Source organism: Artemia sp. Qi Xiang Cuo, chromosome 16 (assembly GCF_049724085.1).
Source record: "Artemia sp. Qi Xiang Cuo chromosome 16, ASM4972408v1, whole genome shotgun sequence".
Classification (NCBI taxonomy): Eukaryota; Metazoa; Arthropoda; class Branchiopoda; order Anostraca; family Artemiidae; genus Artemia; species Artemia sp. Qi Xiang Cuo.
In genome coordinates, this window is record NC_142809.1 from 49,429,706 (window position 1) to 49,441,927 (window position 12,222).

The following is a 12,222-nucleotide window of genomic DNA, read 5'->3' on the forward strand; positions in this document are numbered from 1 at the left end:
ATGGTGGGTGTGAGAGGGGTGTTAGTTATCCTCCAATCACTTTCGACCATCAAAAAGTTCACAAGCCCTTCTAATTTCCAATCGAGTGAGCCATTTTTGAAGTTTCTACAACATCACTATGCATAAAAACCTTATATACCCCAGGGCATAACTTACAATCCTTGTCCTGAGGACTATGAGGGTGTTATTATCCCCAGAACCCTAGTGTTTAAAACTTTTAACTACGTTGAACAAAATGGCTATCTAAAAATTCTGATTGTATGTGTTTGGGGGAAATGTGGGCGTGAGAGGGTGGGTTAGTTGCCCTCAAATCACTTTCGACTATTAAAAAGAGCACTGGTCCATTGAATTTCCAATCGAACGAGCCCTTTTTCAAGTTTCTATGACAAAACTTTCAATAAATACCTTATATGCCACCAGGGCATAACTTACAACCCTTACCCTGAGGGCTGTGGGGGGGAGTGTCATCCTCAAAGATATAGTTTCTGGACCTTTCAACTATTTTGAACAAAATGGCTATCTCAAAATTTTGATTGGATGTGTTTGGATAAATGGTGGGCATGGAAGGGGTGTTAGTTGCCTTTAAATCTTTTTCGACTATTAAAAAGGGATTTGGTTCTTTAAGTTTCAAGTTAAATGAGGCCTTTTTGAAGTTCCTACAATACCGAGATCTGTAAAAAACCTTGTATGCCTCAAGGACCTAACTTTCAATCCTGCCCCTGAGGGCTGTGGGGGGATTGTCATCTTCAAGGATATTATTTCCAGAATTTTCAACTACGTTGAACAAAATGGCTATCTAAAAATTTTGATTGGATGTGTTTGGTAAGAAGGTGAGCGTGAGAGGGAGGATATTTGCCCTCCAATCACTTTCGACTATTAAAAAGGGCACTAGTCCTTTGAATTCCCAATCGAATGAGCCTTTTCGAAGTTTCTACAACAACACTTTCTATCAAAACCTTACATTCCCCCAGGGCAGATTTTACAACCCTTGCCCTGAGGGTTTTGGGGGAGTGTCCTCCTCAAAAACAAATTTTCTATCTGAAAATCAACTACGCTGAACAAAATGGCTATCTCAGAATTTTGATTGGATGTGTTTAGGGAAATGGTGGGCGTGGAAGGGGTGTTCGTTGCCTTCAAATCTTTCGACTATTAAAAAGGGCACAAGCCACTGAAATTTCCAATCGAATGAGCCCTTTTCGAAGTTTCTACGACAACTCCTTCGATACGACGCACCCTGGTCTAAAAGAAAAAAAAATAATACATTGTTACAACATCGTTCTTTACTTAGGCAGCGTGATCGCGCTGCCAATGATTAAAAAAAGTTTGGAAGAATAGGAAGATAAGTCTGCAAACCAAGATTAGAATGTAGGAAGGTACAGTGATGACAGTGGCCAAATATGGCTCTGAAGCATGGGTGCTCCGAAAAGCGGATGAAGATTTGTTAGCTGTTTTCCAGAAAAATTGGCTACAGATTGTTCTGGGAACCCGGCTGACTGACTGTATTTCAAACAGTATAGTGTACGAAAAATGTGGCTCGATCCCACTTTCTAGGGCTATAATGAAATAAAGGTGGACATAGCCTGGGTACGTTCTGCGGATGAAGGATGACAGATTGCCGAAGATTGTCCTTTTCAGCCAACCGTCTAGGGATAAACGGAAAGCAGGTCGTCCTCTACGGAGTGGGAGGATGTCATAAAGAAAGATTGAAGGAAAATGGGAACTTCCTAGGATGATCTAAAGAGGGAGACTTCGAGTAAATTGGGATGGAGGAGGAGCGTTCATAGCTGTGTTGGCCTCAGGCGGCTTGGTTCTGAGTAGTAGTACTAGTAAATTTTACCGCTTACTTTTGATCTGGAATACCTCCATTTTAAGGGGATTTCTTCTTTTTCTATAGTTATGGTAGCTTTCTTATGTACTTTCTTAGCATGTTTAACATCAAACTCAAAACAAATTCATATTTGAAATCACCATAAAAATCTGATTCTTTGATTTAATCTTACCTTTTTAAATTTTTATGCTTTTATTAATAAGGGTCCCTATGAAAAATTTGATTTTTTTTTTTTTTACTCCAAATAAAATCATATAGAAAAATATTTGTGGAAAATTCGAAAGGGGCATTCACTCACAAATTAAAACTCATTTTGGGATAATTAAGGTTCAAAACCTATAGGTGGGCAGCCAGCCATGAACTAACACACTTATTTTCCACGGTTATTCCCTAATCTGCAAGCTTTCGTTTGGTCTGCTCATAATCACTAAATAGATCCCAGGTTTCCAAGGAAGGCATGGCCCCCTGCTCCCCTTTGCATGCGTTCATAGTTCTAAGTCCTCTTATCTTTTACTTGAAAGATGATGATATATATGGGGTATGTCTAGGAGCTCTTACAGTAGGAAAGTGAGTGAGTGCAAGAAACAGCAGCATCAGCTCCATATGGTATGGATGAAAAGATCTGTAAATCGATCAAGAGCTGAAACAAGCCTTTGAATGAATCAAGCTCCCGTTCAGTGCAGCTATGTGGTTTGCTTTCTTCATTACCAAAACTGCTTAAACAACCTTTAAATTTGGCCCACGTGACTAAAGACAAACTGTGACAAAGTAGTTGGTAATGCTGCAGAGGAAATACAGATATAGAAACTAATCTAAAGTATTTTAATAGCTACCTTAATTTTGTCTGGAGCGAATAGGAGGGTCTATAGGTTAAAAAACGTAGATTCAAAATTTTCTAGATGTCAGCCAATATTTTCACGGAGGATACCAGGCCTATGTGGCTCTACTTTTAAGTGATGACAGATAAACACTAAATTCGTTTATTTTTTCATCCTTAAGATCTATTTGAGTGGCTCAGTTTGAAATCAGAATTCCAATTTAATAGATTATTCCCTTTATTACCACCATCTAGCTTTTTCGATGATAAAAGAAACTGGTTTGGAAAAATAATTGCTTCTGGAGATCTAATGGAATGTTTCAGCAATTTTAACGAACTTTTTTATGATAGTCTTTATCATACATAAAATGAAAAAAAAAAAAATGAGAAGAATGTTCAATTAAAACGGTTAAAGAGTATATGAATAACAGTCCATATATTTTGCCATCATGCTTGGAAGCCATTGCAAACCGAAAAATAAGCCTTAATGGAGGCTTCTGGGCGCAAATCCGAAATATCAAGGCTTTTATGTCTTAATTAAAAGTACTCCCTACAATTTTTAATCAAAAGGTTGTGTGCCCGAACTGGTTGTTTATGTAGTATGTAGTTTGTTTATGTGTAGTGTAGTATATGTTTGTTTTAGTATGTTTGTTTTAGTGTTTGTAGTATATGTTTGTTTTAGTGTAGTTTGTTTATGTTTGTTTTAGTGTAGTAGGTTGTTTATGTAGTTTATGTAGGTTGTTTATGTGCCCGAACTGGTTGTTTATGTTTATGTAGCTATTTTTCAAAAATTTTATACGTTAAGCTGTTTCAAGCAATTGTGGGTTGCAAATTAAAAAATAAAACTTGATATGAAAAGAATATATCTTTGGGGTGTGAAACTATTTGTTTAATGGTATATATGAAAATACCATTAATGCTCAACGATAGGGCACCTTCCTAGCTAAAAAAAAACTTCCGTTTCCTGCTCAATATAGTGCAGAAATTACCAGATTTAGTTCGTTTACTTCATTGTTTTTTCTTTCTCATCCTTGCATTCAAGTTCCTTATATCACCCTTATTTATCTGCTGAAGTTGCTTATATTTCAATTTATTTCCCAATTGATAAGCGTCATATGCATCCAAATTATTTAACAAACTTTTAGGGTGTGAGCAGTATTAAAAATTGTCTATTTCAGAATATATAGATACATTATATATACATTTTTTTTTTACTAAACTAATGGTATGAGCTGGTAAACAAATTTTTTTTGGTGTGGACTCCATAAAAGTATTACAAAGTGACATAAAAAAAGTCATTCGCCTACATCCTTCTCAGTCCATTGCAACATTTTAAATACGGATAGTTATACTGACCAAAGCTTGTTGATGTAATTAAAAAACGAATATAGAGCGTTTTCAATGTAAATTTAATGAGTCTTTTATTTCAAACTGTTTTATGCTATGCTTTATTTGTGTTCACAACCAAAAAGAAGATAAAAACTAATAAGGCAAATTTTATAATCCTACTTTGCAAAGAAATAACCCAGAGCTTACAAAAGACTATGAATATTATATCGTATCCTGTGAGATAGGATAGCTAAAATCAAGATTTCAAAAATGTTTCTTCTACAAATGTAAACACTAATGCTTACAATTTGTAATTTAGCCCATTATTTTCTCATTTTAAAAGTGCACAATTTCTACACCCCATTCATGGGTTCAGTAGCCGCGACTTGACGCAATGAAGCTAAGTTATTAAAATTTGAAAAAGCGATATGTGGAAACCCTATAAGGTTAAAACAAGGTTCTATAAGGTTAAAACAACCAAAAATTGACCAATTATATTAGCAACTTGCATCATACAAGCTTTTATTTTTTTTACAAAGTGTGAGAGTGCCTACTATTTCAGACGCGCCTCAACTTCTTTTTTATGTAGATGGCATTTTCGTGCTCCTTGCCTTCTTCCATAACTTTTGACCCAAATACAAATAGAAAAGATTTCTCTGTTCTGAAGTGAATTTGAAAATAGGATAAAAATAATTGGATCTAGTGATGATTAAAAACTGTGGAAGGTGTGAACGAGCTGTGTACCCCACTGAGGAATTAAAATGTCTTGATAAGGTGAGTATTGACTAGGCTGGACAAGGTTAACTAAGCAACAGGCTTACTGTGCCCACCCCAGTTCCTTGGCTTATTGAGCCTAGGATAGCTCAGTTTGACTTTTCTAAAGATATGATAGCAGTATAGGCTGGGAGAGCAATTCTTCAAAAAAAAAACACTTCAATAAGGAAAAAGGAGTAGCTTAGGGTAAAAGACCTCTTTTTGGGAAAGACCACTTTTCTTTTGCATTTTGGAAAAATAGCAATGGGTTTATGGACTGCCCCTTTTTTAATACAGTATGACACAATGCAAGTGTAGAACCAATCATCTCTCACTAGAGCCAGCCCAGTGCGAGTAATTTGTCATCATAAACCCAATGTGTGGTCTCTGTTTTGACAAGCAAGTGAAATGAAAGAAATATATATTTAATATTTGTGATTTATAGAATAAAAATCAAGCAATAAAAGTTAGATTTTTAGAATCAGAAGACAATCAGCTTTCTATTAATATGTGAATAGGCTAATAGGGTAAGACACCCAGTAGTCGGCCACCTGCCTATTCTCAGACAGAATCTTTTATACTATTTTAATAACCAATTTACGATGAGCGGTTTGTATGTCCAAGTTAAGGCAGAATTGTCACTTGTTAGTAAATTCAAAAATAGGAGGCGCTGTACAAGTGAAACTATTTGAATTAGTAACCTAGCCTACTTGTTCAGAAATTTTTTGATACAAAAATTAAGTTTCTAGGTGGTATAATACAGTAATTAGAGTAGTTTAAATGTCAAAAAGTTTTCAAAGTGATTAAAGTGTCCGACTACTGGGTGTCTTACCCTACTGAAACACTAAAAAGATATTTACATCAAAATAAGATAATTGGTATTTCCAAAAAGATGTTTTTCTAGGTAAGTCAATAAACTAATCATTTTCAGTGAATGATCTTTAATAATTTTAATAATAAGCATGTTGTTGCATAGCTTGGATTTTTAGCTATTCATTGGCCTATACAAACCTTTTCAACTCTAATTTGATAACAAGATATGAGGTTTTAAGTTTTACATAATTTTGCTCCTAGGAAGTTCCCTATTTCATTCATCAATAGGCTAGCAACTTCTTCTGAATAGCCTATGGTAAATGTAGCCTAGCTTAATATTTTCTTGGCTGCTTTGACTATGCATCCCCTTCTCCCAATGTTCCCAGATGCAGGCCTAGGATAATACTGTACAATTAGGCCTAGGTCTGATGAGGTAGAAACATGTTTAAAAAAGGTTATTAATTCTTTGAAGTGCTGCCATTGCTGTTCTAGAGAGTCAGATAAGACATCATCCCATGCAACACTGTCAAAATCCATTCAAATCTTCTCATAGTTAATGAAGGTTTTCTTGATGTAGTAATTTGTTATTCTGAGAAAAGTTATTTTAATTGGTATGGCCACATGGTCAATCTTCCTGATTTGGGGTGTGTATGAGGTAGACAGCAGTGGTTCTGGTCTTCAGGGAAATATCAAGTTGAGAAGTCTTGGTTGCTGACCATCCCTAAAACATGTTGGCTCATTGACAATTTGGTGGAGAAGAACATCATGAACAATGTCAATGATTAGGGCTGTAGGACCAGAAGAGACATAGGGAAACTAATCCAGGCTTTTTTCAGGTTATGTTAGGCAGGTTGAAGTCACCTGCAATTATTAGGTCCCATAGTGGTGCATGTAATCTTGCAGATGAGCTCTGCCAGTTTCTTATCTGTTCACTCTGTTGATGGACTTCTGTATACACAGCCAATTCTGACAGGAGAGTGGCTTTTATTTTAAGTAACTGAAATATCAAAGAAAATGGTTTCAGTATGAAGGCATCCAGTAGAGTAGCTAATTAGGGTGACAGTGAAAGAGGTTTTGACCAGTGCCAGTGTTCCCTAGCAGCAATAATTGGATGACAGGTTGGATACTGTATGGTAGCCTTTCAAACTGTCATGCAAATCTAGAAGCTAGTTTCTTGAATTCTTGGGGCACACCTCAGTAGGAAGTATTACATTATAATCATTTGCATATTTCAAAGATTTCAGCTCATTAATTTTGTTTGGTAGTTGGTCAATGTTTGCTATAAGATTGGAGAAATCTTAATTTACTTGCTGCTTTTTTTTTTATTGAGTATTTCCTTTTGCCAGTGGTTCATGTGACTTGTCTACAATGAATTGAGAAGTGCTTGAAGATCTACTATCATCAGCTGCATTGAAACTTTCATTTGTAAGGGACTTGTGTGATGATAAGTCTGTGAATTCATGGGCTCTAATTGATGACATAAACACTTCTAGATCATTGTTTACACTGTTTACAGGGCTGGTATCTGGGGTATCTAACAGTCCATGGGTGGGGGGGGGGAGGTAGCTCCAAACTGGATGAATAAAGTTTTTTAAAACAATTTTTTGATGGTGGATAGCCAGGTTTGTCTCTCCGAGTTCATTTTGGTGTCTCAGTTCAGCAGATAAGGCTTTTCTTTTCTCCCAATTTTCATGGGATGCATCTGCCATGAACTGAATTTCCTGACATAGCTCATAGGATTTTGGAGAATATGCCTCTTTACATTTAGATTTGGGAAAGAGAAGAGAATAGGGGGAGGTTGGCTCTAGGCTGGTTTCAGGTCTATCAACTGGCAGTGGTTGCACTACTAGGCATCTAATGTTGCTTATGTTTGCACCTATAATGCCATACAGCTCTGCAAGGTGTCTTTTGATGAATGTTTTGTCATTTAGTACTCCTTGTTGCTGGGGTGCACCAAATGCAACCACATTAAGTTTTCTCCCACTATCTTTCTCTTGTCTGAACAGTCTTTGGACTTTGTCTTCAAGATGAGAATTAATGGCTTGTTTCCTCCTGCATTGCAGCTCCAACATGTCTGAAATGGTGCATTTTTAAGCCACATTTTTCTCAAGATCAGTAACACATTCCTTGACTTCATTTATGTTAGTGGTAATGATTTGCTTCAGCTCATCTACTGCCCCTTTAACTATTTCCACAGAAGCCAAGGCACTAGGGACCTTAGTTGTTATCAAATTTAATATTGTGGCCAATAGAGGGGTTTGCTGGAGTACCAGAGTGCTTGCAAATCAAGGAGTACCACAGCATGTCTCAAATGGTAAACATTATTGTAAAAAGTTCATATTCAGAGCTGGGCATTTTTGAGCATTCAGTGTATATTATAGCAATAATTCACACCCATTACACAAGATTGCCTTTGAATCTGATTCAAGACTGTATTTACAGCCAGCACAGAAATCTTGGGATTTTCTGTGCTGACTAGCTTCCATTTGCTATCCCATTTAGGCGGCATCCTGTTTTTATGCAACTGTTGTTTCACAAAATCTCATGTTAGACAGAACCTGTAGGAAGTACTGATACTCAAAACACATTTTCCCAGCAGTTTAAGGATTAAAATCCCACTAGTACCAATACAGCTCTTCTTGTTTGATATCACTCCTTTCTGCACAGACTGTCTCTGAAAATCTGCAAAAAACAGCTTAGTAAATTTACTCAATGGCTGCTCTTGCTATCCCCAACTTTATATGGACTTTATGGCTTATTAGGTGTTGGATTACTGTCCTAACCAATGCTCTGGTTTAATGTAGCCTATGCTGCATGAAATGAATCAAATGAAACTAATCAAAATATAACAACAACAAACCTGAGCAAATTGTCAACAAATTGGTTTATTAAGTAGACACTATTTGGTAGGCTATTTGAATATAGGCTATTCTTGTTATTTTATTTATATACACAATGATGATTATGGTGGCATAATGAATCATATCCTGAAGAAAAAAAAAGCTGTTCACAATGCTCCCTATCCAGTTTAAACTGACTGAGGAGATCTAGTTAATGGATGGTAGAACTATATGGTAACTGAAGTACCATAGATCTGGGGAATGCTTAGATATTTTGTTTTCCAGTCCATTTCTTTTGATAGATTAGACTTTTCTGAACAGTTTGGTATATAGGAGTTTATTATTTATGCACTGGGTCTTTTTTTTATGTCACAAACTTTGACAATTGGGATTTAATTCACTAAATAAATTCATCACCATCATCAACTGATTGTTGATGATTATTATAAATCAATTTTATAAAAGGTGATTACCTTAAATTGCAGCTAGGAGCAATCTAAGGATTTCTTGTTGTAGAGCTCTGGATTGATTGTATGCAAGAATCACTGGTGGCCAGGTGCTGCTCCATCTTTGATAGCATCCCAGTTGAATTACACTCTTGGGAGGACCACTCAGCATCTAGCCTTCATTTAAAAACATCAACAGATCCAACAGTTTCATTAGATAATTTGTTCCAATTGTTGACAATACGTGTTGAGAAGAATTGAGTACGGACTCTAGATGTTGTAGATTGCTTGACAAGTTTCAGTTGATGACCTCTAGTTCAGGTGATGAAAGAAAAAATTCAAAACAAGTCTGCTGTGTTTTCTTCATGTTCTTTTAGGTTGCTTAAAATCCACCATTTCACCTATATGTTGAAAAATATCAAAACTACCAGAAGAAATATGGTGGAAGGAAAAATGGAGAAATTTTTTTGAGAATAGTGTTTGTTTTCTTTTTTAATAAATGTATATCTCATCTCATAAAAAAACAGAACAAGACAGAAAACAAAACAGTTGGATAAAATTTTTATCCAACTTTCATGATAAATCAATGCTTGTTGATTATATAACCTATAAAAAATGGATTATTAATCAAATAGTAATTTTGAAATCCATGGTTTAAGCTTTATTTGTACCTATAGAAATTTTTTGGTCATTCTCAAGAGTTCAAAAATGACTTAAATTTGAATTTGCAAGAGAAGTGATTATTATATTTGTAAAGAACATAAAACAAAGCATTGAGTGGTATATTTGTTTCATTCATAAGTCAATAATATGAACAGCAAAATGTTTACCAATTTTTCTGAATATTATAAAGTAATAATTGTTTTATTAACATATTTCCTTCTCAACAGGCCTAATTATAGTCTACATTGATACCAGCTTCAACTTAACCTATATGCTAAACTCAAAGAAAGCACCAGGCAAAGGTCTAACTTAGAGGGTATTGAGAATGAAACATGTTAAAGAAACAATTTTTACTTCAAAATATGCACAATTATTATAGCTAACACATTGATTACAGCCCTGTTATACTTTACCCCCAATCCCCTTATTGTGCAAATATATACTCCAAATAATATACATATATATACAATACATTCTGCCACCTGTCAATCTTGTTTTCTGGTTCCTGTTTTGTCAGAGTTGATTCAAATCATTTGAAACAAGAGAGATGCATTGGGAGAACACTTAGAAAATGTCCAGTATTGGCCTAGATAGCTACCTGGAGATGAGAAAACATGTTAAGAAAACAAATTCTTTCTTCATAATTTGCAGAATAATTGTAGTTAACACATTTTCATGCAGCACTGCTTTACTTTACCCCCCCCCCCCCTCCTTGATATGCAAATATGTAGCCCAAGCTATATATTTCCTAGCTTAAAAGACAACTTTTACTTCATAGTGGGTAGAATAATCATAGCCATCACATTTTGCATACAGCTCACTATACTTAACCCCCAACCCTCATAATGTGCAAATATATAGCCCAAATTGCATATTTCCTATCTTAAAAAACAATTCTTGCTTCATAATATAGTATACTATACATAATATAGTATAGTATATATTAAAGTATACTTCAGTGCCAGTGACTGATGTGCAAATCCAGATCACTGGATTCAGAATAATCTCAAACCTGTCAAAACCAGAAGGAAGGGGAATTGTCCTGTACATCAAATCATCACTGAAGGTAGGAGACCTTAATCTTGGTTCTCAGTATGAGCTGTGGGTGGAGCAGGTCTGGGTAAAAATTGAGCTAAGGGTCACCCCTTAATTATAGGTTGTATTTATAGAAGCCCAAGCTCTCCCTGTCAGAAAAGTTCTCACCTCGCGATTGTAAATTCTATAAGTTCGGTGATGAGTCATCCTTGCCATAATATTGTAATTGTTGGAGATTTCAATCTGCCTCAGATCCAATGGATTAGTGGTTATGCTGCTACAGGAGATAACAATGACCAGATTGGCACACTCCTCGAATGCCTACAAGAACATTCATTGTACCAGACAATCAATTTGCTGACTAGGTACAGAGAGGGCCAGAACCCATCTCTCTTAGATCTCCTATTTGTCAAAGATGAGAAGGCAATCCAAAGTATAGACTCAGAGCCACCTTTTGGCGCAAACGACCATATAGCCATAACTTGTCAACTAAAGTTGTACCTGCAGACAAATAATTTTAGAAAACATGTGTTTACAAATTACAACAAGGTCAGGCAAGATTTGGCTAACCAAGATTGGTCTTTTGTCAAAAAGAATAATGTAGAGGGAGCTCGGCTTGAGATGAAAAGGGTTCTCAGTGAGACAATCGCAAAACACACAACAACCACTTGGAAACAAAGACCAAGAACTCTCCCTTTCATCACACAAGAAATCAAGCTAGCAGTCTGGAAGAAAAAGAAGTTCTGGAGAAGGTACAAGGACATCCCAATGCAGGCAAATCATGACAAATTCAAACAAATACAAAGAAAAGTCCACTATATTACATTAGAAGTTACTAGAAAGTATGAGGAGTCTTTAGCCTCAGCATCGAAAACAAAGCCAAAGTAATTTTGTGAGTATGCCTCAACTCGAAAGCCCAGAAGACACTCAGTAACAGAACTCTCAGTTAATGGGAATACCATAAGCAACCCTGGAGATATAGCTGAAGCTCTGAACCAGCAGTTCAAGTCAGTTTTTACTCCTCCAGATATTGCCCCCTTGCCACAAATGCCAGAATATGATATTCAGAAACCGATGCAAATTATTACTATCGGCATTTTGGATGTTGACTCTCGGCTCAAAAAATTGAACCCGAATAAGTCAGTTGACCTTGATGGGATACACCCTCGAACTTTGAAAGAGGCTCATGTAGAGCTTGCCCTCCCCCTAGTAAAACTGTTCCAGAAGTCTCTTGACACGAAACAAGTCCCTCAAGATTGGAGAAATTCGAATATTACACCTGTTGACAAGGGTGGAAGCAGGAACTGTGCTGCCAATTACTGACCTATTAGTATCACCTCGACAGTCAGTAAAATCCTTGAAGGAATTGCAAACACTGCTGTTATGGAACACCTGATTCACAACAAACTACTTACCAATAGCCAACATGGATTCAGATCTGGACGCTCGGTTGAGACAAATCTTATTGACGCATATGAATATGTCACTGAACTAGACCTGGGTATCCCTGCTGATATGATTTTATTAGACATTGCAAAGGCTTTTGACAAAGTTTGCCATCGTCATTTGAAGGCAAAACTTTTAGCTACCGGGATACATGTGGAGGTTGTTGAATGGGTGATGGAGTTCCTCTCAGGAAGAAAGCAGAGAGTTAGAGTGTTTGGGGATAACGGGCAAGAGTTTTTCTCAGAAGTTGCT

At 36.2% G+C, this 12,222-nt stretch overlaps 1 protein-coding gene across 2 annotated transcripts in view; it reads left to right on the forward strand.

Annotated features, from left to right (window-relative positions):
• The first annotated feature begins 4,604 nt into the window (after positions 1-4,604).
• Positions 4,605-12,222, forward strand: part of Lasp (LIM and SH3 domain protein Lasp) — a 166,280-nt gene continuing 158,662 nt past the window's right edge. For both annotated transcript variants that reach the window (XM_089102537.1, XM_089102538.1), the window contains exon 1: positions 4,605-4,748. In XM_089102537.1, coding sequence (XP_088958663.1) covers positions 4,680-4,748 — 69 coding nt within the window. In that variant the 5' untranslated portion in view covers positions 4,605-4,679. The remainder of the gene's footprint in view (positions 4,749-12,222) is intronic.